General features: G+C 40.2%; 1 protein-coding gene across 2 annotated transcripts in view; it reads left to right on the forward strand.

The window, feature by feature from the left end:
• The window catches only part of Pde5a (phosphodiesterase 5A), a 141,085-nt gene that overhangs the window by 10,620 nt on the left and 104,261 nt on the right, over positions 1–26,204 (forward strand). For both annotated transcript variants that reach the window (XM_052731317.1, XM_052731318.1), the window contains exons 2-3: positions 7,453–8,041; positions 20,113–20,202. In XM_052731317.1, coding sequence (XP_052587277.1) covers positions 7,453–8,041; positions 20,113–20,202 — 679 coding nt within the window. The remainder of the gene's footprint in view (positions 1–7,452; positions 8,042–20,112; positions 20,203–26,204) is intronic.

Consider the following 26,204-nt stretch of genomic DNA (forward strand, 5'->3'; position numbering starts at 1 on the left):
GTAGTAATAGAAAAGCAATTTTGCTTTGCCTTGTAAATTTTTGTTTCCTTATATTTCTAGATTCCAAAAAATATTCTATAAAATGTAGACAAAATATTTTATTTTTTTCCCTGTCAAGATATCTAGATTACTTAGTAGGTATTGGAAGCTATTTAAGCAGTTTGACTTTGATAAAAAGTGATATTACTGCTACATAGAGCAACTTACAGACACAGCTCTCTCTGTGTGTGTGTGTGTGTGTGTGTGTGTGTGTATGTGTTCTCCTTGGTAGCTAATCATATTTGAAATGTGTGAGATTTTGCTTCCCGGTGTCCTACCAATAAATTAGGCCTAATGCTCAGTGGTAGATGGCCAACACAAAGTAAACTCAGTGGTATTTTTGTCTCACAATCCTGGCTTTTTTTTTTAATCTTTCATATTTTTTTCTTATATATTATGGTTTCTAGTTTTGTTTTTATTGGGATTTCTGTGTGTGCAAATGTTTATCTTAGCTCCTGTATGTTTCTTGTGCTTTTTCTTTTTTGTCTTGTTCTGATTTGTTTGTTTTCATATATTTTTATTATTGTTGTTGTTGTTATTGTTATTGGTGCCTGTTTGTGTTCTAATGAGAGAGAAAAAGGAAAGGTGTGGATTTGGATGGGTGGGAAGTGGGGAAGATTAGCAGGAGGGGAAACTGTGACCAGAATACATTGTGTGAAGAAATATCTATCTCTAATAAAACATGAAAAAAATACACGTGAATAGTGAGGATCTATAACCTGTCTAATTAAATGAAAAACCCAAACTACAAATTCTAAGTTTAAAATAATCTGTAATGAAAATGAGAAGTTTTAGTTTTAACACAATGTGTGCTATATAATTTTTCATTTTAAAAAGTATTACTAATCTGTAAAAACTTAAGAGGATTTGAGTCAAGGCACACTCAACATGTAAAATTAAAAACTGTTTTATTTATTTGAGCCAGGGTCTCATTATTCTCACAGTGGCCTTGACCTCATGGTATCGCCAAAGATGTCCTTGAACTTCTGATCCTTCTGCCTCTCCCTCTAGGGAGTTGGGATGACAGACATGGGCCCTAGAACTTGGTTTTATGCAGTTGCTGGGGATTCATGAATGTCAGGCATGCTGATTAGTTTTATGTTAATTTGACACAAGCCAGAATTATTTTAGAAATTTTAGAAAAAATTTCCCCATCCAATTGGCCTGTGAGCAAGCCTGTGGAATGTTTTCTTGGTTGGTGATTGATGTGGGAGGGCTCAGCTCAGTGTGGGCGGAGCCATCCCTGGGCTGGTGGTCCTGGGTGCTCTAAGAAAGCAGTCTGAGCAAATGATGGACAGTAAGCCTGTAAACAGCACCGCTTCACTGCTTCTGCTCAGCTCCTACTTCTGGGTTCCTGCCTCTGGGTTCCTGCCTCCAGGTTCCTGCCCTGACTTCCCTCAGTGATAGACTTTTAACCTGGAGGTGTAAGTGAAAATAACCCTTCCCTCCTCAAGTTACTTTTGGTCATGGTGTTTTATTGCAGCAATAGTAACCCTAACTAAGATGGGAGGCATGCACTCTACCAACTGAGTCACATTTCTAGCCCCAAACTTAAATTTATTTAAATATGCTTTAGAAAGTATTACTAGTTTGGCACCATTTGTTCAATTGTTAATTGAATCTGTCATCCATGCTTTTAAACGGAAGCATACGAGATGTGTAAAATGAAATGTATGGCTTTTTTATTTCTGCTTGTGTGTAATTGTAGCTGTTAATGTAAAAACTCATGACACCCCACCTCCTAGTCATCTCCCTGTATCCCTTTGAACCTTCTGTAACCACCAGTCAGTTGATCCATCCTGTGTACTCTAACACCCAAACCTCAGATACTGGAGTGCATTGCACCTGCCAGAGCTTGGTTAGCTGTGAACTTGGGGACATGCTCCTCAGCTCTCCATCCACACAGCAACAACCTCATGAAAAATAGCACAGTGAAGTCTCATGAATCAAAATGTCTCAAAGGCACTGATTGTTTTACTAAATCACTGCACAAACATTTAGAGGTGCCAAGCATATTCCCTAGATAATATACTTCCAATTAGACGTGTGGTCTGAAAATAGTTGAGATTTAAGACTTAAGTCACCTTTAACACAGGAACTCACGGCTTGCTGGTAATAACTTCCGTTTGATTCCATTTCTCCTCACCTAACTAGTATGGATCTTCTGGTGTTTCCTGTACTTGGCATGTGCCTCCTGAGCTCAGACACTGTAGACAAGTTTGAAGACACAAGCAGTATTTACCATTAATGTTACCTGAGAGTAGTTGCCACCAGCAATGATTTTGAGTCCTTCCAGGTTTTCTCCAGTTATTTTAACACATACTGTAAAAGCTGGAAAACAAAACTAAATTCTCCCACTTGAAATAGATATACAATGCAGCTCACTTATGAGGTAAGAATTTCTTTGTGTAATAAAATAAGTGAGTGACTGGACAATAATTTAGTGAGGAGAGGGAACGATGTGGATGGGATGTTACCATGAGGATCTTGGGCATCAATTCTCATTGCATTTTTCTTGGATAGCTTTCTTTTAGGTATTTGTCTTTTTATTAACAGCCTCGTAAAAGTTAAAATCAACTAAAAGACTTCAAGCCTTGTGCTTGCTGACTGCTCTCAGGTTCAAAGGGCAGTTTGTAAAGACAGGCTTGTGTATTATTGATTATTGGTGCTAATAGCAAATAGTAAAAACAAAGAGTTAAAAAAGGGGGGATTTTTTGTCCCCTTTGCCCTAGATGTTTATTATGTAATTTAAACTCTACTTCAAAAAGAAAACAAAAACAAAACCAAAAAATTCAAATAGAAATGTTCTGAAAAGGACAGCACTTGAAGTGCCTGTTTTGGCCATGGCCCCGAGTGTCCATGATGGATGTAGCTAGCAGATACCAAACCATACTTGTCCCTCTGCCTATGGACTTATTCTGTCCTTTTGTAATTGGCTGGGCTTTATGAAGCTCTTTTCCTGATTTCCTCATCTCCATTAGCATGGTACTAGGGACCCAGGAGATATAAAATCTTAGATTCAGTGATCTTACATCCCCTGTACTTTCTCTGCTTACATTTAATTTTAACTTTAAGAGAAGAGGTTATGGACTGCTTGCACATACATGCTGTAATCTCACTTGCTCATCAACCCTGTGTCAAGGGTGAAGGACTCAGGAGAATTTCCTCCTGTTTAAAAGCGAAGAAGTTGAGGAGCACCAAGAGGTTCGATTGTGAGACCCAAGACCATCTCCTGGCCAGAGGATAACGCAGACTATTATGGGGTCTTATCTTGTCAACACAGCAGCCGTTGTTACCACTACACAACTTGACCTCCAGAGTCCTGGGAGTACTGACTATTGAAAACTGAGCCCTAAATGAGATATCTAGATCATCCCCTCTGAGGCTCAGGGAGCATTGCTTCTGCAATGAGGGGGCAGAAGAATGTAAGAGGTGGAGGAGGGGAGAGGTGTTGTGGCATGCTTCTTTTTTGGATGTGGCATGCCTGTTACACTCAAGCGCTGAGCTTCACAGGACTGTTAGCGAGGAGGGAGGGATTCATGAAGCCCCATCCCTCCTTGAGGCTGCCAATGTAGTTGATGCTTATCTGAAGAGGGAGAGATGTTTTCCTCAGTGGTATAACCACTGGTGAGGTACCCATGCTCCCATAAACAACTTCCTCACTCAAGCTTCTATAAAGCAATGCTAATTCAACTCAGTGGGCCAAGAAGAAGGGGGAGGGCAAGGGGGTGGATACCTGTCAAGGGAAGAGGGACTGACTGCTTAGGAAGAGAAAGGGATTAGCAGGAGTGAGAAGTAGACAAGAAAGGGTTAGGAAGGGGGGTAAATGTCAAAATACATTATAAGATTTATGAATGTGTCATAATGAAACCCCTCATTGTATGTAATTAATATGCGCTAATAAAAACCATTTACAAAGCACTAAGTTGACCACTAGAGAAACTATAGTGTTTCAGCTTTACCTCCCATGTCAGCCCTGTGTCTGACCTCTGTAGTGTTGAGGTTGGAGCTTGAATTATCCCCTTCATGCTCCTTCTGTATTTTTGACCTTTTACTCCATCGAAGATAGTCATGCGTCTTGTACTCTTTGCAAAGAAGATGGGGGTGGGGTGGGCTGGAGAGATGGCTCAGAAGTTAAGAGAATTGGCTGCTCTTTCAGAGGATCCAGGTTCGATTTCCAGCACCCATGTTGCGGCTCACAACTGTCTGTAACTCCAGTTCCTGAGGACCCGACATCTTCTTCTGGCCTCCACCTGTGCACAGACATACATGCAGACAGAACACCCATACAAATAAAATAAACTGAAAAAAAGAGATTAGAATAGTTGGTTTGTGTTTTATGGATGATGCAGTTGAAACTCAAAAGAAGAAAATTACTTATCATTGCTCACATATCCTGTTAGTAACAAATGCTAAGATTAGAACTCAGAATTGGAAACTGAAAACTTATAATCCCCCAAATTTTTAGCAATTAAAATTTCCCCTCTTAGAAGAATATTTCAGTTTGGGGATTGTTATCCCCCTGTGGAATACATAATAAATGTAATTTTGAAAGAAAACAAGAAAGCTTGGTTAAAAGAGGAATTTTATGCTCTGGTTTTACCATGACTAGTCCAAGGACTTTGAAAAGGTCTAGTTATCAGAAACAGAATCAGTGTGGTTGCCCTTTGTGTGCCTTTAAGTGATAAAATTAGTAACCTGGCAGCCTGACAACTCAATGGTATGCTACATAAAATTTACTTTATCTGTTCATCACCAATTTCAGGAAAAAAAATAATGACTGGAGTGGCCAGATGAAATACAGGGCACCAGTTAAATTTAAATTTAAAATACCACTTACAATAAAATTATTATTTATTTTTATTCTTTATTTTCCACAAACCCAATATTTCCTGAGTGCCCTGTAATTTTTTTCTGTCACAGTCTAAACCCTGATAATGACTATTCTTTCAAGTATACTCATTATACATTCTTTTCAGTTCAATGCTTTTGATTTATAAAATATGGCCTGTTTCCAGAGAAATATAGACATGATGGGATTTCATTAGATTTTTTTTAAGGACCCTTTTTCTTTGGGTTCTCTGAGTTCATATTTTTTAATATATTTATAGTGTGGCCTCAGTTATGATACAATGTAGAGGATTAGAGAATGTGTTATCATGAGTGATCATATTCTCTCTGTGCCTTCGCTGTTTAAATTTGGTTTTGACTTTCAAATCTGCTCAAATTAACGAGATGCCTTCTTCATGACAGGCAGTGATGGATACACCAGAGAAGTCTATGTTCTCCTATGTTACAGCACCAAGAATAGGAGACCTGGATGTACCACCAGATCACAAAATTGATTTGGTTCAGACAGTTATATTACTTTCATAGTTTAGAAAGTAAGATTGTTAGTGTCTTCCTCACCAGGTTTAAAGAAAATGATACTTTGTTGTTTGAGACAGGGTTTCTCTGTGAAACCCTAGCTGTCTTGAAACTTGTAGACCAGGCTGGCCTCCAACTCACAGAGATTCACTTCTGCCTCCTGAGTGCTGGGACTAAAGGCATGCACTATCATGCCTGGCTGATACTTTTTAAAATAAAAGTAATTGACTGTTTCTCAAAATCCCCTAGCATCAAGGAAGAGATAGGAAAGGAGATACACAATCCTCGGCTGTAGAAGTGACTTACCTTGCTGTCACTACCCTCCAGGTCTGGCTTCAGTGACCCACAACCTATTACCTCAGCACTGTGAAGCTGAGGCAAGAGAACCAAGAGTTCAAGGCCAACGTGTGTACAGAGTGAGATGACTGTTTGAAAAATCAAAATAGTTGATCTTCTATCCAGTTTTCTTGAATCCTACATATTATATATATTTTTTTAACTTTACGTTTTCATTGCAGTACTTTAGACAGATCCAAATAAATGGTTGTGAAAAAATAAAATGTCATTAATGGCCCCGTGGTGGTTTGAAAGTGATTGACCCCCATGGGGTTGTACATTTGAATATCTGGTCCCAGTGGGTGGACCTGTTTGGAAAGGATTAGGAGGATTGTTGAAAGAGGTGTGTCATTAATGAGGTCAGGCTTTGAGGTTTCAAAAGATCTGGCATCATCCCCAGTGTGCCTTTCTGCCTCCAACTTGCAGATCAGGATGTGAGCTCTCAGGTGTTTCCATTGCTCTACCATCATGGACGCTAACCCTCTGAAACCGTAAGCCACACATTAAACGCCTTCTTCTTTTATAAGTTGGCTTGGTCGTGGTGTTTTACCACAGCAATAGAAAAGTAGCGAAGAGAACGGTTGATACCGGGGTGTGGACTGTTGCCTCGACAGGCCTGGCTACAGTGTGTCTTTGGAGGAATGCGGAAGACTCTGGGACTTTGGACTAGGAAAGCATTTGGTTGCTGTAAGCAAGGCTTAATGGGCTATCTCAGTAGGATTTGGAAGACAGCAGTGCTGAGAGCAATGTGGATTGTGTAGGCCCAGCTCCAGAGGTTTCAGAGGGGAACAATATTAGCAACTGGACCTCAAAGCATTCTTGTGATATTTTGGCAGGGAATGTGGCTACGTCCCAACTTTGTCCTACAAATCTGCCTGAGGAAAAATTGGAAAGTATTAATTTCCTTGGTGGAGGAGATTTCAAGACAGCTTAATATTGACTCTGTTGCATGGTTATTAGTAATCACTCCTATGCAGGTCTACAGTGAAAAAGAACAAGCAGGAAAAAAAATGCAAAATATACAGTTTGAAGAAAAGCATGACACCAGAAAATTTAATGTTGGAGTCAAGGCTTGTACTGAAAGAGATGAGAAAATTAAAAAAAAAGGCCTGATTCAAAGTGGAATAAAGGGAGGAGGACCCTGAGGGCAAGACCCCATTAGCTAAGCTTCCAAGGAATTTTCCGTTTCTAAAAGGACACAAAAATAAAGCTGCGAAGATCCCAAGGCCTGGCACACACTGATGATGTGCTCTCGCTCTGAGTCCCAGTCCCAGACCTTGTAAAGATTATTTATATTAGTGCACAAACTACTGTTAATGTCAGTCTAGTGTCCCTTTGTTGCTATGCTGTGTATAGCCAGTCATCTGTTGGAATTAGAATGCTGCTTGTCTTTGTTACAGCAGATAGAATTGCAGTCAAATACCCTTGTGTTTCCTTTGTTACATAGTAAAGGAATTTTGTTTCTTAGAGAGAGAAATTGCCGCCCATAGAGATGTTCATATATATATATATATATATATATATATATATATATGTATATATGTATATATATACATATATGTATATACACACACACACACACACATATATATAAAATCTGGAAAGATTGGAGAGTGATTACACTGTGCATTGACAGGATTTTTAGAAGCTTTAGGAGGTAGTACTATTTTTCCTTAAGTATCTAACCTGTCTACATGTTTCATCCTGCAGAGAAATGGTCAATGCATGGTTTTCGGAGAGAGTTCATGCCATCCCTGTATGTAAGGAAGGCACCCGAGCCCACAGTGAGTCTTGCTCCTGCCCTTTGCAGCCGAGTCCTCATGCAGAGACCACCACCCCTGCAGCCCCAGCCAGAAAAATCTCTGCCTCGGAATTTGATCGACCTCTTAGACCCATTGTTGTCAAGGATTCCGAGGGAACTGTGAGCTTTCTCTCCGACTCAGGAAAAAAGGAACAGATGCCACTAACCTCCCCAAGATTTGATAGCGATGAAGGGGACCAGTGCTCCAGACTCTTGGAATTAGTAAAAGATATTTCCAGTCACTTGGATGTCACAGCCTTATGTCACAAAATTTTCTTGCACATCCACGGACTCATCTCCGCCGATCGCTATTCCCTATTCCTTGTCTGTGAGGACAGCTCCAAAGACAAATTTCTGGTCAGCCGCCTCTTTGATGTCGCTGAAGGTTCGACCCTGGAGGAAGCTTCCAATAACTGTATCCGCCTGGAGTGGAACAAAGGCATTGTGGGACATGTGGCAGCTTTTGGCGAGCCCTTGAATATCAAAGATGCCTATGAGGTAAATGGAATATCAAGCCATGATTGTGAGTGAATGGCGGGAATGTGGGAAATGGAGATGTAATAATTTGCATAGTTATTTAAAACTGGAATGTAGCCAGGGCTGCAGCTCAGTGGTGGCATGCTTGTTGTGCAGAGTGTTGGACTGAATCTCCAGCCCTCAGGGAATTGGGAGATTAAAAACAAAAAGAAAAAAAAAAACCCAAAACAAAACTAAGAGTCTTGATAAGCTGCCAGCTTATCAATGCCAGTTTTTCTTCCCTAGTACTTCAGTACTAGTCAGGGCCCAAGGGAAGTGTTTTCGTTTTTTCCATTTACTGTAATGTAAGCAGATCCGTCTCATATTGCATTCTGACGATTCTAGCTATTTCTATATGAACTTCGTGATTTTGAACTGGGATTCTAAAATGACAGGTCCAAAACCTGTCAAAATAAATAAGTCACCTTCTTCTTTGACTCAGGAAGCGCTGGAGAAGTCACTGCCATCTTCTGAGAGCCCTGGTGACACCGGAGTGTGGTTTTCTTTGCTTCCGTCTTTGCTTGTCTTTTTTTCCTTTTTCTTGGGTACCCTTGGGGCTCCCACTCAGCTGCGGTTAGGTGATGAGTGCTGGGAGAGCTGCGTATCGCTCAGCTTTTAGTGGTAAGGCTTTGTTTGTAAAGACACTAGGAAACTTTCTATTTCCACATCACTGACTTTGGAAATATTGTCAATACCTGGTCTCATTTTTCTATTTTCTTTAAATTTATAAAAAATACTTTATTACAATGAACTTACAAAAAAATATCATGCAGCTAGATTAACATAATCACTCAAACTAACACTTGGCAAGTCCCAAACTTTATATATCTGATGAATAAATACTATTCAATTAGAATAGCCATTCTGAAGCCATGGAGCTTAGGTTTTATATTTTCACTATCCATTATTTTTATACACTTATCCACCACAAATTTGCTTTATATCCTTTACCTCAGTCCTGTCCTTCATCATTAATATTACTATTTTCTTCTTTCCTCTAAATGTTCCCACACGTATATTTGTTTACATATATAATGTATACATTGTAGGCTAGCATCCACATATGAAGGAGAACATGTTTTTTTTTTTTTTTTTCCTGAGCTTGAGTGACTTTGTAAATATTATGCACTCTGTGTCCGTTTTCCTATAAAATTTTTTATTTCACTTAGTAGAGCTAGATAATATTTTATATATTTACTAGATTTTCATTGTCTATCTGATGATGGGTATCTTGGCTGGTTCTATTTTCTTGCTATAGTAATAGAGCAACAATAAACATGTGCAAATATTTATATGATAGGGTATGGAGTTCTCTAGGCCAGTGCCCAGGAGTGAAATAGCTGGGTCATATGGTATTTCTATTTCTTTTTTAAATTTTTTGAGGAACCTCCAGTTTATTTTCATAATGACTGTAATAATGTGTACCCCACCAACAGTGAGTAAGGTTTCTCTTCTCCAACTCCTTCAACATTTGTCAGATTTCTTTTTTCCATTTTTAAGATTTATAAAACGTTTATTTTATGTGGATGAGTGTTTTATCTGCATGTAAGTATGTACACTGTGAGCATTCCTGGTGCCTGTGGAGGCCAAAAAAAGGGTGCTGGATTCCCTGGAATTCAAGGTACTGACCTTGTGGATGCTGGGAACCAAACCTGGGTCCTGGGAAAGAGCAGGAAGTGCTCTTTACTTCTGAGGCCATCTCTCAGTACCTGTCATCAGATTTCTTAATAATAGCTATTCAAAAAGAGTGAGGTGGTATCTCAAAGTATTTTAAATTTGCATTTATCTAATGACTAGAGATGCTGAACACTTTAAAATAGTTGTTGTCCATTTGTTTCCTTTTTTGGAAATGGTCTATTCTGCTCATTAGCCCAATTCTTAATTGGAAGTTCTATTTCTTTGATAGCAAATTTCTGCAGTTCTGCATACATTCTAGTTATTAGCCCCTTGTCCGAATGGAAAAGATCCCATTCTGTGGCTGTCAGTGTGCTCTACTAGTAATTTCCTTACGTATGCGGAAACTTGAATTTCACGCAGTCCCATCTGTTGATGGGCTCTTGTGAGGCTAGTTCTTGTGCAGTCAGTCCAGAAAGCTCTTCTCTATCCCAATATCTTGAAGAGCATTCCCGAGGTTTTTGTCTCACGGTTTTAGCATTTTAGTTTTTAAATTAATGTCTTTGGTCCATTTCAGTTGATTTTTGTACAAGGTGAAAGATATGAATCTAATTTTATTCTTTTACAGGTGGATGGATATCTAGTTTTGCTTTCATCGTTGGATAGAATATTGTATGTGTATACATGTATACATACATACGTTAAGTCTAGTTGATTGGTAGTGTGTTTTAGCTGTGAAGTTCTTTGTCTGCTCTTAGTATGGAAGACATCTCTAAATATGAGAGTAGAGTACCAAAGTTCTCCACTATTATTATGCCAGGACCTACATGTCCTTTTATCCTTTACAGTGTTTGTTTTATGAAATTAGAGCCTCCAGTATTTGGTGCATGCGTGTCTAGAATTGTTATTTCTTCTTGATGAATTGTTTCCTGTATTAATATCTAGTGTCCCTTTTTAACTCTTCTAATTGGTTTTGGTTTGAAGTTTACTTTATCTAACACAAGGATAGCTAGGCCTGCTTGTTTATGGTTTCCATTTGATATGAGTTTTTGGATATCTTTGCTGGCTAATTGTGTTTCTTGGAGACAATATTTAGTTGGTTCTTGTTTTTAAGATCCATTTTATTAGTCTACATCTTTTAATTGTAAGTTGAAGCCATTCATATTTAAAGTTATTATAGAAAAGGGTTTTCTATTTTCTATAAACTTGTTAGGATTTTTGTTGTTGTTTTGCTGGGCTGTTGGCATTCTTTTCCTTGTCTTTTGGTTTCAAGGGTTTGCTGGTTTGCTGTGTTAGATGTGGTTGTTTCATTTGAGAGTTTATTTCGTCTTTCTGTTTCTTTTATGGGGTGTACACTATCATGCATTCTTCCAAAGGAGCTGTCTTTCTTCTTCCTCCCTGTCAAGTATCCCATGAAGAATTTCCTTCGGTGCTGGCTTGGTTGTCATGTATTGCCTTAATTTATGTCTGTATTGAAATACCCTTACTTCTCCATCAATTTTGAAAGATAACTTTGCTGGGTATCTCATTCTCGGTTCACAGCTATTTACTTCCAGAGCTTGAAATATTTAATTCCATGCTATTCTAACTTTTATGGTTTCTGAAAATTCTGAGGATAATTCTGATAGTTTTCTCATGCTGCTTTTGAGATTATTTCTTTACTTTTTATTTTTGATGTTGCTTCCCAGACAGTCTCTCCTTTGTTGATTCTGTTTGGAATTTTATATACCTTTTCTGTATAGGTGTCTATTTCTTCCTCTAAGGTTGCTGTTATTATTTCATGACATAGTTTGTCTATTTCATTTGATTTTAGCTCTGCTCCTTCTGCACTATGACTATCCAGGTTTAGACTCCTGAATGTATCCCAGAATTCTTGGAAACATCATTCCTGGTTCTTATTATTTTTTCATTATATATGCCTATTTGTATTTGTCTTGACTTTCCTCCATTCTTGAAATTCATTTTTCTTCATGGTCTCCATGTTAATGATGGTGCTTGGTGTGTGTGTGTGTTTATTGATCTTATCCTTCATTTCAAGTATTTCTATTTGGTTCCTTTTCAGTGTTTCAATCTCCTTGCTGGATTTTCCCCTTCAGTTTACTGTTTTACTGACTTTGGAAATTGTCTTGTTGAAGTCTTAGATATATTTTGTTAATTCATTCATCTGTTTGTTTGCAAATGATTGATATTCTTTTTTTAGAGTAAGGCTCAGAGTTCTTTCCCAGTCATTCAGCCTTCTCTGTGGTTTTGGATCTCTAGAGGGGGAACTGGTCAGTTGTGATGCGTCATGGTGGTAGCTGCATCGTTTGCTTTGCTGCATTTTGCTCATCTGTTAGAGTGAGTTTGTCCTTCAGTTTTTACTTCCGTTTGTTAAGAGTCTATGTGAATGTTTTGTTCTGTGTGGGATATTTACATGAAGTACAGCTATGGGGATTGGTGAAACTTGGTGATGATTATCAGACGGCATCAGACAGACCACAGCAGTATAGTCTCCTGGTCCTTCACGGACCATAGTGTCAAAATCTTACACCCACAACGACCTTCGATACCACTGGAGCGAAGTCTCTGTCCCTCAGGGGACCCTGAGCATACCGAAGCCAAAGCTCTGGCCTTGCATTGGCCCTGGGAGCCACTGGAGCTAGACATTTAGTCACCTGTTGCTGTCATCCCACTGGAGCCAGAGGACTTTTTCTTGTCTTTTTATTTTTTGTTTTTTGAGACAGGGTTTCTCTGTGTAGCTTTGCACCTGTCCTGGAACTCACTCTGTAGCCCAGAATGGCCTCAAACTCACAGAGATCCACCTGCCTCTGCCTCCCGAGTGCTGGGATTAAAGGCGTGCGCCACCACCGCCCAGCATTTCTTGTCTTTTTAATCAAATAAAATTATGCATATGTTCTTTTTAAGTGGAAATTTTGGGATATTTTAATGAAAATTTTTGAAAGTTCTACATTTATTACAGCTATGCACAGGCCTTTGTTTTCATATTTCCCATTTAAAATGCATTGTATTTATTAAAGATGTATTTATTATTTATTTTAGATGTTTGGGTGTTTTGCCTGCGTATATATCTATGCACCATGTGTATATAGTGCATGCAGGGGCCGTTGGAGGCCGTTGCATCCCCTGGAAGAGGAAGTATAGGCAGTTGTTACCCTCCATATGGGTTCTGAGCGTCTAACCTGGATCCTCTAGATGACAGCCTGTGTTTTTAACCGGGGAGCCATCTCTCCATCCTCTTAAGATGAATTAGAATTCTTTTCTTTCTTTTTTTCTTTTTTTTTTGAGACAGGGTTTCTCTGTGTAGTTTTGGTGCCTGTCCTGGATCTCGCTCTGTAGACCAGGCTGGCCTCAAACTCACAGAGATCTGCCTGACTCTGTCTTCCGAGTGCTGGGATTCAAGGTGTGCACCACTACCACCCAGCGAATGATAATTTTTTTTTTTTTTTTTTTTGGTTTTTCGAGACAGGGTTTCTCTGTGTAGTATAGTGCCTAAGAGTTGTTCTAGCTATCTACTACCTGCTACACCACGAAGGCTCAGGGTTGGTGTGGCCCAGCTCACTAGGTTCCCAGTGCCTGTTTTAGCACCTGGCGGATAGGACTTAATAATATTTACTGGATTAAGATTATACTAGATACAATGGATAACTAGAATTTCTAGCGTAAGTATCAGATTTCAGGCTGGTCATATCTGTCAAGGCAAGTGTCCTCAGAGTCAGGTTTGACATAAGTGAGGAAGGTGGAGAAAGTCTTCTTTGACAAAGAAAGGCTTGGTGATCCCTGGAAAATATGGAGGATTCAAGTAACTTGGATGTGGGCCTGATGAGATCCACCAATAGAGAGAACTGTGAGGGAGAGTCAGGGAAATTGGACTGTAAGTGTCTAAGTGTGAGTAGACATTAGGGAGCTGTGGGGGGTGCACTCTTGGTCGAACTCTCGATGAGGGAGATAGTATTGAGTCAGAACCAAAAGGAGGAATTGAAGAAGTTTTGAAGGGTGACGAGTATGTCTTAAATTGTGTTTTGGGAGGATAAAATTTCATCTTCCCCAGTCATAAAACAATCGAAAGAAAGAAAACCGTGAGGCTGCGAGGATAGATTATTTTAACAATCTATGTGTGAGGAAGTGGGTCCCTGAGCCCTACTCCAAACTGAAAGATGGGAAGAGAGGAGTGGAGTTCCAGCATCAGAAGCTGCTGAGCTCGGCAGCTGGTGGGAGACAGCAGGGATAGACGAAAGGAATCAGAAATGCCTGGAGTTTTGGAAACAGTAGATGAATAATGACTCAGGGCTATCAGGGCAGGGATGTGGCATGATAGTTCAGGTAGTTTAACTCCTAAGATGTTTTTCTCCCCAGAACCCATTGTGTATACATTCTTTTCAATCTTGATACTCTTTGAAAAACTTAGTGGTCTTCATGGAGCTACCCTCAACCTCTGGGTGCTCTATAACACCACACCGTAGCTGACTCCAAGAACCAAGAACCATATCCTTCTCTTCCGGGCAAATTTTTCGTGTCCTTTTTCTTCCTGTTGTAGGTGACAGCAGGATTTCTATTTTAGAGTCTCAAGAATGCTAGGATCATACTTACTCTGTAGCTTTGCTAAAAAAGCTGTCATTTGTCCTGTGCCGCTGTTTCCTGCACGTCAATCCTTCACTCACCTGCATTTTATCTAATCTACTTACCATGTTAAAGTTTGACAGTGTGTTTTTGCTTTGTAGTTAATAGTGGTTGAATTCTTGGGCTGTGGTCTAGGATAACCAGCTCTTCTCATTTACACCAATCTTAAGGGTGTAGCCTGTTAGCCTTGGATTTCTCCTTCTCTTCACCCATGGTACCCTACAATAGTGTTTATGGTGGCCTTACAGACTTTCATGTCCATTAATTCCATCAGGAGTGTGGAGTTCATCCATGTTCTAATTTACATTGGTATTAGCACTGGAAGTCATTTATGTAATGGAAAATTCATCTCTCAGCTTCAAGCATAATTTGAGTAATAAAAACACTGTCCCAGAGCCTTTTGTGAAAGTAGTCAGAATATGAACATATGTTCGGATGCTGCCTGAGTCTGGCTTCTTTAACCATGAACCAGTAAAAATGACACTGTCATTGTTTGTTCCTTAAGCTTATGTGTCTACAGAACACTGTCAAGGTTATAATGCAGCAGAAATCTAAGAGGGAGACATGAAATATAATAGTGTTTATATGGAAGCTGAAAACAATTTTTAAATATTCATGGATACTTTAGTTGTGAGAAATTATCAACATTTGATTCACTATTTAAAAATTCATCACAGAAAATTATATAAAATAACACAAATTTGAAAATACAGTTAAAATTGATAAAATAACACATTGTCATATTTCAAGTATAAGTCAATGTCCTCAGCTTAGCCCAAGGAATGATTCTGTTAGCCCACAAATACCAAGGAGAGGATTAGCTGGCGGGAGCTGTTTAAACACTGACTGATGTTGAGTCTTATGACTTCCTAGTTGGGGAAGCTTCCTCAATGTGGCACCAAATTTACTACTAGTAAGACAAAATCAAAACATTTATCAATAAGAAGGTAAGGAAATGTTAGTATGTATAAGATACTGACTTAATAAGACGTGTTATCATAATAACAAAATATCCAATACCTACACAAGACCACCTGAACCCGGTCCACTTTCTAAAGAAGGTTTCATAGCCCCTCCCTATGGTTCTTTTTATGTTGTGAGGCTTTATATTATTAAAACTCCCACCTCTCTCCTGAATTGACTCAAATGCAAACTTCAGGTTCTGCTTCTGCATGGCCACTCCATGTGGGCCTTGATTTCTGGAGAGCACAGATAACGTTAAGGAGGATCCACATCACCATTGACATGGCTGTCATCATGTAACTGCTATTCCTCCAGCCCTCCTTCCCTTACCGTATCCTTCCCTTTCATTTTTTTTTTCCAGAGGAACAAATCGACTTATCTCACTCTCCGCTCCTGTCGTTCTACTGAAGGACTCACACAGACCCCTTCTTAAAGGAGTATGACATCTCTCTGGTGAATTCCTAATGAGTACAGTTGTTTCCAAAGTAAATATTAGAACAGGAAAGAGCACCAGTAGATGCATCAATTTAGATAAATGATGATCTCTTTGCGGTGCTGTTGTGCCCCCAGGGAACACAGTCTGGGAACTGCTGTGTCTGTACTTGCTCATGCTCATGCTCCAATTTTATCTTTAAAATGCCATTCTTGGAGAAAATGAGCCTTACTTGGTGATTCTTTTGTGTTTTTGTTTTCTGTTATTTTCATTTTGAATTCACAGATCGGTGTAAGAAACTTGCATACACTGTTCCTCGGTTCTCTACTGGCCTTTCCTCCTTTGCTTCGTCACGTCCCTCTTTCCTTCCTCTCTCTGTCTCTCTGTCTCTCTGTCTCTCTCTGTCTCTTTGTCTCTCTCTCTCTCGTGTAAGTCACACATGCTTAGTATTTCTTTGTAATTAGATAAGTGGAAGACATACTTTTACTAAATATTTTATCCTGGTTTTAATTTTTATATTAGTGTGTGCATGCCCATGTGTGTGAGTGTATATGTGTGTGTGAGTGTGTGTGAGTGTGTATGTGTATGTGCATGAGTGTGTGTGAGTGTGTAAGTGTATATGTGTGACTGTGTGAGTGTGTGAGTGTGTGTATGTGTGTGAATGTGTGAGTGTGAGTGTGTGTGTGTGTGTGTGTGTGTGTGTGTGTGTGTGTGTGTGTGTGTGTGATATACCACATGTGTAGAAGTCAGAGAAAAACTTACAGCTTTTGGGAGTTGGTTCCCTCCTTCCACCATGTGACTCCCATGGCTTGAACTCAGCTTTCCAGGCTTAGTGGCAAGACTGTTTACCCACCCAGCCATCTCACTGGCCCTTCATTGTGTGCTTTTTAATAAGAACACTCTTCTTCCTACAACAAAACGATCAAATTTAGAAAAATGGACAGTGGTACAATGCTATTATCTAATGTATGCTAAACATCTTATAGTCCTTATTAACATTTTTCAGCTATCCTGTTAAATAACCCTGGTACAGTTATTTTTCTTTCTCACCAGGATGTAATTCAGGATCATATTTTGCACAGAGCTGTCATGTTTCCCTCCAAGTTAATATAGTTTATCACAGTGTTTGTCTTTCTTGATTTAGATGTAGTTGAAGGGTACAGGACAGTTATTTTTTAGATTGTCTTTTATGGGTAGACTGAAGCTAGGCTCCTTTGGCAAGAACATCCACAGATGTATAATTTTGAGACCTTCTTTGGTTTTCCAAACAACAGCCAATTCTCCATTTTCCTGTGTGATGTGGGTGTTTACAATCCTGTTTAATTCTAATACTACCCTGGAGGTACAAGCCCTATATGTTATGACTATAGCCCCAACCTCAAATGGGACCCTGGTGACCCACACTTCCTCCATATTGTCTGCAGTAAGAGTCCCTGTGACCTTGTCAGGTTCAGTCATTTGATTAGATGATCCACAGAACTCAGCACAGTGTTAGACCTTTCATTAAAACTCTGAAACGGTTAAACTGAAGGGAACACAGAATGGGAAGGGGGGAGGGAGAAAGCTCTGGACCCCTCTCTGGTTCTTGGCTACCTCAGCACACGGATATGAGGTCATTCTGGAAGTTCCCCTGACCTTACATCCTATATTTGTATGTAGATACAAATTCTACTGCTTTGATTAAATAGTTGAGTTAAATCCTCTTCTTTATAAGCTGAATTTGTAATTACAAGATTCATTAACAAAATTATCGCAAAAGATACGTTTTTATTCTTAACCTTTGATTTAGTATTATGTACAACAATTCACTAATGATTAATATTTACTTCTCCAACCCATCACTATCAGTATTCTTCCTACTTTCCTTAGATACAATGAAGTCTAAAGATAAAAATGTCTAGATATGCAAAGATAAAATAAGAATTATTTTACTAGAAACATTTAGCTAACACTACTTGCGTGTCTGAATCAAACCTTGTGCATATTTTCTGGAACGAAAACCCAAGAATGCATGATGCTCATAATGTAAAAAATTTACACTGATTTATCTTTTCCTTTGAAGTTATCTTTAAAGCCAACTTCAGTTCTACCCTCTTGAGAAAACTGGCCTCATTTCTGACCCCATTTGCTGGAATCTGGTGTAATCACCTACTTCATTCACGGCTTCGTCTTTGTGAGACTTCAGACCAATTTAAAGAAAAAAATGGAAATGACCTTCAAAAGAGGAGGGCTTTCCTGAGTAAATATTCCATATTCCTGAGGGGAATTCCCAATGCAGCTTTTGGAGCAAGGATACTATTTTTAGGTGGAGCCCAGAACTTGTGGGATCTGTATGCTCTGAATGCTGGCTTCTATGCTCACCTTACAGTCTATGTTTATATCTGATTTTCTTTTCTACAGTTTCAGTCCTAATGAACAAGCTTTGCTTTGAGGATTATAAAGGTAAAAATGACCACATCTGATAATGATAGTGTTATTTATTATAATTCTCCCAATTATTAATAACTACCAAGTACTAAGAATATAGTAATGGATAAAAAAGAGAGAGATTTTTAAAATAGAACTCTCACAGAATTAGAGAATATAGCCCCATTTAGATCTTGCTAATCCTCTTTGTAATGGAAACCTGCCTTTTAACTTTATTTAACCTACATTTAGAACTTTTACACTTTTTACTTATCCTTTGTAATTCTTAGGTATGTATCCCCGTGCTTTAAAAGAAGGGGGGGCGGGGCTGAGAGAAGGCTCAGTGCTTAAGAGCACTGGCTGCTCTTCCAGAGGTCCTGAGTTCAAGTCCCAGAAACCACATGGTGGCTCCCATTGCAACCATCTGTAATGGGGTCTGATTCCCTCTTCTGGTGTGCATGAAGACAGGTCACTCATATACATAAAATAAATAAATATTAAAAAAAAACCTCTTAGGACCTACGCTCTCAACCTTGCTAATGCGGTGACCCTTTAATACAGTTCTTCATGTTGTGGTGACCCCAACCGTACAATTATAAAAAAAAAAAAACCCAACAACAACAAAAAAGTAAAGATGGGGCTCAGCAGCTGCTGCCCATGCAGAGGACTGGAGTTTGTTCAGCTCCTGACACCCACATCAGAGAGTTCACAACTGCCCTAACTCCAGCTTCAGGGCATCTGGTGCCTTCTGGCCTTCTTGGGCACCGGCTTTCATAGGCACACACGCTTACACATACAATTAAAGCTTTTTTTAAAAGCAAAGAGATTCAAGTGCTAACAAAACCCTTACTAACACCCCCTGAAGAAGCGGCAGCATGTTGGAGGGCAGAGCACACCTCCCCGCTGACACCTTCGGCAGCCTGAAGACTTTCCTTACACTTTAAAACCAAGCAAGGATTTGTAACTTTGATGCAGACAAGAATTTTAGGACCAGCCAGTTGATGATGCGGAGTCGAGGTTTAAGAAAGCTCTTTGTGCATGAGCATAAGGGTGAAGAGAAAGAGAGGCACTCAGAGGAAAGTGAGATGTGCCCAGGAGTGTGGGTACGGGGCACCCAAGGAGGAGGGCTCACTGTATGTTAGATAGTCACATACAGGATTGGGGTGAGGCTTGAAGTTACTGTCTTCAAAGTGTTGTTAAGAAACCTCTAGGAGGCCCCTGAATGGCTCTTCCTGGGCACCTATAGGATGACAGCTGATAAGGTAAGGGTCTTATCTACAGAAATGCAGGCAGGTATCTTTAGTGTAAACAAAGTTAACAGATTTCTGGACTAAAAAATCATATGCATTCAGGCCTAGGTTGTTGCTACTTTAACAAAAGATAGTTGTTTATGAAATTAATATTAATTTTATGCCAACAGCTTTTATGGAAAGTATTATTTGTGCTAGAATTGGAGGTTTCCATCCAGCTGGCCAGAGGCTTTAGCCAGACTCTAGGATGAGGGGCTCCTTTTCTTTTCCACTTCCCCATAATTTTCTTTGTTTTGTTATCCTGACAGGGTACTGTGGATGTGTAGAACAACCCTTACACTGGAAATGGCGTCATTTGTTGGAAAGGTTTTAGGACAGAGCTGCTTTTCTGTGAGTGACACAGTTAACAGCAGACAGTAGACAGATGAGGACAGACAATTTTCGTCAGAGGTCAAAGATGCTGCTTTTTCTTCAACCATAAAACTCTCTAAATATTTGTATGCCATTTAGTTTGGAACAATTGATAAAATCTTGGTTTGGGATGGGGCACTTAGTTTTCATAAACACTGGAACCCCAGAACAGCCCTTATATTTATCTTTGTCAAATGTTAGGGGCTTACATGATTTGATGCCCTTCATAATGACAAAATCATTACTCAATAGTAACAAGGAAAGTCAAAGGTTAGATTTCTCTAATCTAATGTATGAGAAAAATCAAATCAATCTTTGTACAGGTAGGCCAATAAATTGGATTTCCCTTTCCTTCCCAGGATCCTCGGTTCAATGCAGAAGTTGACCAAATTACAGGGTACAGGACACAAAGTATTCTTTGTATGCCAATTAAGAACCACAGAGAAGAGGTAAGCCAATTTTGCATTTCCTATAAAAGGTCACTTCTAAATATTTTTTTTGCTTTGAAACTGTTTTTTACTCTGCACATTTATGAACACTATAGTGACGATTATCATTTAAGTTAATATATAAATACTTAAATGTTCTGCTTGAGATTTTTTTAACTGTAGTTACAGGGTTGAATACTGATTAGAAACCTGCCCATGACCATTAATTGGGAAACTAATTACATACATTTCACTTCCTATCTAATGGATAGGAATTCTAATGAATTTATTTCACATTGTATGTTATTGTCTAAATAATGCTTATTTCACAAATAATCATCCAGTTGCTATGGTTATCAGTTGATTTCTTTGGGTTTACATTATAATTTTGAATGCCTAGAAATTGTAGCTAATTTCAATGACATATATTTAGATGTGCAATTATAACAGGTGTGTGAAAATATTGTGTATTTCACTTAGCTAGAAGATTTAGATTCTGTTAGCTCTCAGTTCCCTCTTCATTTCACACAATGAAATGTGTGAAAAAAAAATAGTAGATTGTCAATTAAACTGAATGTTCGAATTGGACATTCTCAAATCTGAAGTCACATTACAACTAACTAGGGGATTTTGAAAGCTTGCCAGTTGAATGAGTCATGGTCTTAAAGAGAGTCGATAAGATGCTTATAGACAGAGCTGAGATTTATTATGGGAGTTGGAGGCCAAGAAACCAACCATCTTCCTTCATTAACCCAGAGAACTATTACAGGGGGTGGTGTAATTCACTGTGAGACCGAAGGCCTAAAACCTTGGGGGCTTCTATGTAGGATCAAATCTGAAGGCCTTAGGGCCCAGAGTTCTGATGTATGGAGTTGGGAGATGGCCAGCTCAGCTTGAGTAGTGAGGGCAATTTGCCTCGGCCTCTGCCTGTCTGGTCTACCCAGACCCTGAGTGGATTGGTCAGTGCCCACATGCATTGGTAGTGCCCACATGCATGGTAGGTGAGGAATGTTCTTCACGGATCTGTTAGTTCAGGTGCTATTCCTTCCTGAGACACTCTGACAGACACATCCAGAAATGGTTGTACCTGTTGTCTGGGCTCACTAAAAGAGGTTGATATATAAAATTAACCTTTAACACCAGGTAAACCATAACATCTGTATTAACTGTTTTCTGTTGCTATGGTAAAACATCTTGACCAAGGATAATGTGAGGAAGAAGTTTTATTTTGGTTTGTGTTACCAGAGGGAGAGTCTACAATGCGGGGAGGGGCATGGCAGGCAGAGTGGGGAGCCAAGAGATCACATCTTCAAACTCAAGCACAAAGCAGAGAAAGTGATCCAGAAAGCAGGGCAAGGCTATGAACTGCAGCGACTGCCTCCACTGACATGCTTGACCTCCCCAGAGCCTCCACAAATAATAATAACACTACCAACTGGGGACCGAGCCTATGGGAGGCATGTCTGATCCAAACCATCACAAGGTCCATAGAGATTCCAGGTGCTAATGTGTTTTCAAAGCCCACCGTACGCTCCCATAAACCTTGAGCTTGTGTTCATCAGTCTTAACCTCAAATGTATAGCACAGAATTGTCTGCATGGGCAGTGGGACAGCAGAATGTAAACTCGTGCCTTTCTTAGGGTTTATCCTAGCATTGAATTAGTATCCAACAAGGGTCTGATGTCAACCAGACCTGTCTTCATTTTGATAACGTCCCTTCATTTCCTCTTCTAGGCATACTTAGCTTTTCAATATGTGGCCTGGGCCAGTTCTCCTAGCTTCCTAAGACTTCTCATATCACGCACACCCTAGTTAGGGTGTGTCTCCAGAATGAATGTGAGAAGCAGCTGTAGTACTGAGGTGTGTGCTTGTTACTTGTCATTCTGCTGGAGGAATGTAACTGAACGTCAAGAAGATGCCTGGGGTTTTGGAGTTCTCAGAATCCACAGCATTGAAGGGAGCTAGGTGGATGCAGGTAGAATAACCAGCTGGCCTCAGTTAATGACCCCGCTCTCCCCAAAGCTATGTCGGGACTACCGTAGCCCAGCACTTCGCTGCCTGAGGCAAGTCCCCTGCTAACTGCTCCTTTTCCTCTTGTCTCCCCGTCTCCCCCTCCATTATTGCTTCCTAGAAGGTTTCTCATTTTGGACGATTGCCGGTTACGTTGAAGCTCTCGGACTTGTGGTGATTCCTTGTCAGGCCCTTAAGGAAGCTAAGTTTTAAATGACAGGTTCTCTGTTAGGGTGTGCCTGGCCATGGCCCTCTGAGTCACATGGAGTGGCAGAATAGTTATCTCTGGCCTTCTCTACTCCTCTCCAATGCTGACCGTTCTGCAGGAGGAGGAACCACTGCTTGACCAAAACCCACAGCTGGTTTGGGGTTTGTGAGGCTGTGGCTTGTCCCGAGGCCAGGACTGCCTGTCTCTACCTTCCCGATGAGGCGTCGGCTGCCTCCGCTACCAGGGAGCCTGGCTGGAGCTGCCTGAGGTGGTTTGCTTTTTGGTGCAGTTCTCAATCTTTTTCTCCACGTTTTTCTATCATCGCCTTTGTGGATTCCCAAAGCCCTTCTCCTTCCTTGAACAGTGTGAAAGAAATGTTTTTTTTGTTTGTTTGTTTTTTTTTTTTTTAAATATTTCTTGTCTCCTTTATCACATCAGGTAGAGGCAGCTTTGCACCTACTAACATACCAGAAGTCTCTCAAAAAAACTTTACATGAAAATTTACAGGCCCAGTGAAGCTTTCAGGAATAATTGTAAAGATTGTTTGCTCTGAGCTTGAAGCCTGTCTTATTGCTTCCTGAATGACTAATCCGGGTTAATCCCTTTCCCTTCACTTTCCTTCTCTGCAGAGTGGGGGTAATAAAAGACCCACCTGCAGAGCTGCGCCCACACAGGCAGAGGGCCGGGCATGCTTTGTGACATTGTGGAAACTGTCAGGAGACACCAGCTAGTGCTTTTAGAAGGAACACGGCTGAGTGACAGTAATGGAACTTGTAAGAGAAGGAATGAGAGGGAGCCAGAGACTGTCAGTAACCACCTTGGATCGGCCAGCTGGGCCCGAATGACAGTGGGATAGCCCTGGACTGTGTCGATCTGTTTGCTAGCCTCTAACTGTGAACTTTAAAAGAAAAATGGCTTTCTGTTCTTTTGTCCTGTAGTTGAGGCAGAATGGATTTGCCTTGTTTTTGTTTAAATTGTTCGGATTACGCTATCACCCATTCTAGTTATTTACCAGAAAAGAGCCATGGTCATTGAATTACTGTTTATCTCTTGTTTATAAAATGTTTTATACTTTGCAGTGACAGAAGTTTTTCAAGGGAACTAGTTCTGACAGCTGCATGAATGGAGCAGTTGTGTATTACATACTGAAGTCTGTGCTCTGACACAGGCCAGGACATTCTGGAAGACTTTTAGGATTCATTAAAATCCTGAAAATTGTCTCTTTCCCATCTATCTATCTATCTATCTATCTATCTATCTATCTATCTATCTATCTATCTATCTATCTATCTATCTATCTGTGTGTACATGCATGCATGTGGGTGTACAAATATACACATGGAGATAGAAGGTAGCTTTTAGGAGTTGGTTCTCTCCTTTCACTGTGTGGGTCCCAGGAATTACTTGCTGAGCTATCTTGCCAGCCCCAGGCTCTTTTCTTGTGAGATAATTCAGCAAATTGAAATTTTCAGTAGTTCTTTTCAATAATGTAATATTGTATAGTATAATATTATATTACGTTATAATCCATTGATGTAATGGATATAGCGATATCATTTCAGAAGCCAGGATCATAGCTACTTGTACAGCGCAGAGAATAAGTTTTTGTATTCCTCCCTCTTCTCCTTATTTCCTCTTAAGATAGGGGTCAATGGGTTACAAAAACAAAACAAAACTATTGAAGCTTGAGGAAGCTAAAATATTGTATTTCAGAAGGGTCAAAGAGCTATTAGCCAGAGGCAAATTAATGGCCAAAAAAAAAAAAAAATCAATGAAAAGAGCTGTCCAGGTTGTGTATGTTAAGCGGTGTGGAACAGGACTTGGGGGTAATTGTCTTCCGTGAGAAAACAGTTGCCACGAGTGGTATTTCTGGAGTAAATACTGTGGGGATGGTTCTAGGGGCCTGTCATTTTTGTAACACCCCAGGAAGCAGCCACCTTAGTCCCTGTTAAACGACAAGGACACAAAGACTGGACCATTTAGGGGTCTTGGTCAAAGTCACATAACTAGAAACTCACAAACCAACATCCACAAGCACACACTTGGACTGTGCAGTCACAGTGTGGGAAAGAGACTACCTGAAATTCTGCTGCTGATGACAGCTGGACTCTCTCTCCACTGAAATAGCCTTTACTTTGCCCGGGAAGGGACGGGATGGGAATGAAGACCTGCTTGTCTTCCGGAGGCCCCTCAGCGTGACGTCACTTAATGCCAAGAGTCCTTTCAAAATATGCGACAAGGAAGGAAGGGGCAGAGAGGCATTCTCAGATGTTGAAAGAGGAACACACGGGCAAGTTTTCACCAGGGACAGAAGAGTTACGAGAAGGTTTTGCCCTGAGCTGGGCCAATGTGCCCCCGAGAGCAACCAAGATATGCCAACAAAGCAAACTGAAGAAAGAAATGCAAGTCTGCTTTTCAGGCCTGCTATTAAATTTCATTCAGACTTCATTCTGGATTTTTTCAGGCAAAGGCACTTGAGACAGTTTTATTTTAGTCACTTGCGTTAGTTATTTATGTAAGCAGACAGAATTCTCTTATGTTTAGTAAAGAAGTGCAGAGAATTTAGCTGCCACTGGACCAGATGGCCTATTTCTGAGACAGTGCCCTTCCCTGGAGTACTGTTCCTTGTAACATGCTAGAAACGTATTTATAGGGACCGAACCTAGATACCAACTCTTACTGAGAGACTCCTCACTTGGAGCTTACTGCTATTCTGTCTGTCGTTCCTGTGGGGAGGGGTGAGTAGGGGACAGCAGGCAGGACGTCATCAAATCCGGCAAATGCTGAAAAAAAGCACCTGCCAGTTTCTGTGAGATAAATACTTAGATGAATTAAACCCACTTAACGCATGCCCGCCCGAGTCACAAAATAAGGCATGAAGACATGTAATTCAAACCACAATATGCAAAAGTAAGTGCTTTGTAGAGTTTAAACGTTTTGACCTATGCGGGGTTATTTAAAAATATTCTCATGTATTTTCTCTAACGCCCAGGCTTTGTTTGACAGGCGGTGGTCGTTAGGTTTCAAAGTGGGGCACATGGCTGGGGTGCCTTCTAACACACCAAGGCAGACACCGGCCACCAGGTTCTCTCTGGTTCAGACCCTACCTGTTACAGGCCCCTCCTGGCTGGCATGCCCTCCTCCTACACTGAATTTCTCCAGCCCCAGGGCTGGGCTGTCTTCACCCCAGCTGTCCTTCCTATATAATCAACCATTTTGGTTATCTGATCTTTTTCAGCTCTTTTGGGCCTCCTGGCTGCTGCACCTGGTCCCCCCTCCCCTTCTCCTCACAAGGCTCAGGGTCTTGTCCACTCTGGACTCTCCCAGATGTCTCTGCCTCTGGCTATGCTCTCCCTTTTATCTCCAATAAACCTTCTCCTCCACCATACCTAGGAGCAGTCACGCCCTTTCCTTTCTTTTTTATTTCTTCTTTTTTTTTTTTTCCCATTCAGTGGTTGAGTCATTGAAATATTCAGACCCTGGCCTAAGGAGCAGAGACATGAAAAGTAAATGGGAAACTGAACTGTGGTGGTGCACATCTCTAAGTCCAGCATTCTGGAAGTGGAGACAGGAGGATTATCAGTTCAAGACTAGCCTGGTTTACCTAGAGAGACCTTATCTCAAAAAAACAAATAACAACAACAATAATAAAAATAAATTTTCAAGAAGCAAGCAAAATACTTGCTTTTTAATTTTTCCTTTTGGGTTGTGAGAGCTTGTGCACCAGAAGCAGAATATCTGTACGAGGTGGATGTTACATGGGTCCAGCACTCACCTGACCGGCTGGGCCGAGCCTCTGAGACCT

Source organism: Peromyscus californicus, unplaced genomic scaffold (assembly GCF_007827085.1).
Source record: "Peromyscus californicus insignis strain IS unplaced genomic scaffold, ASM782708v3 Scaffold_9__1_contigs__length_137607984, whole genome shotgun sequence".
In the NCBI taxonomy this organism is placed as follows: Eukaryota; Metazoa; Chordata; class Mammalia; order Rodentia; family Cricetidae; genus Peromyscus; species Peromyscus californicus.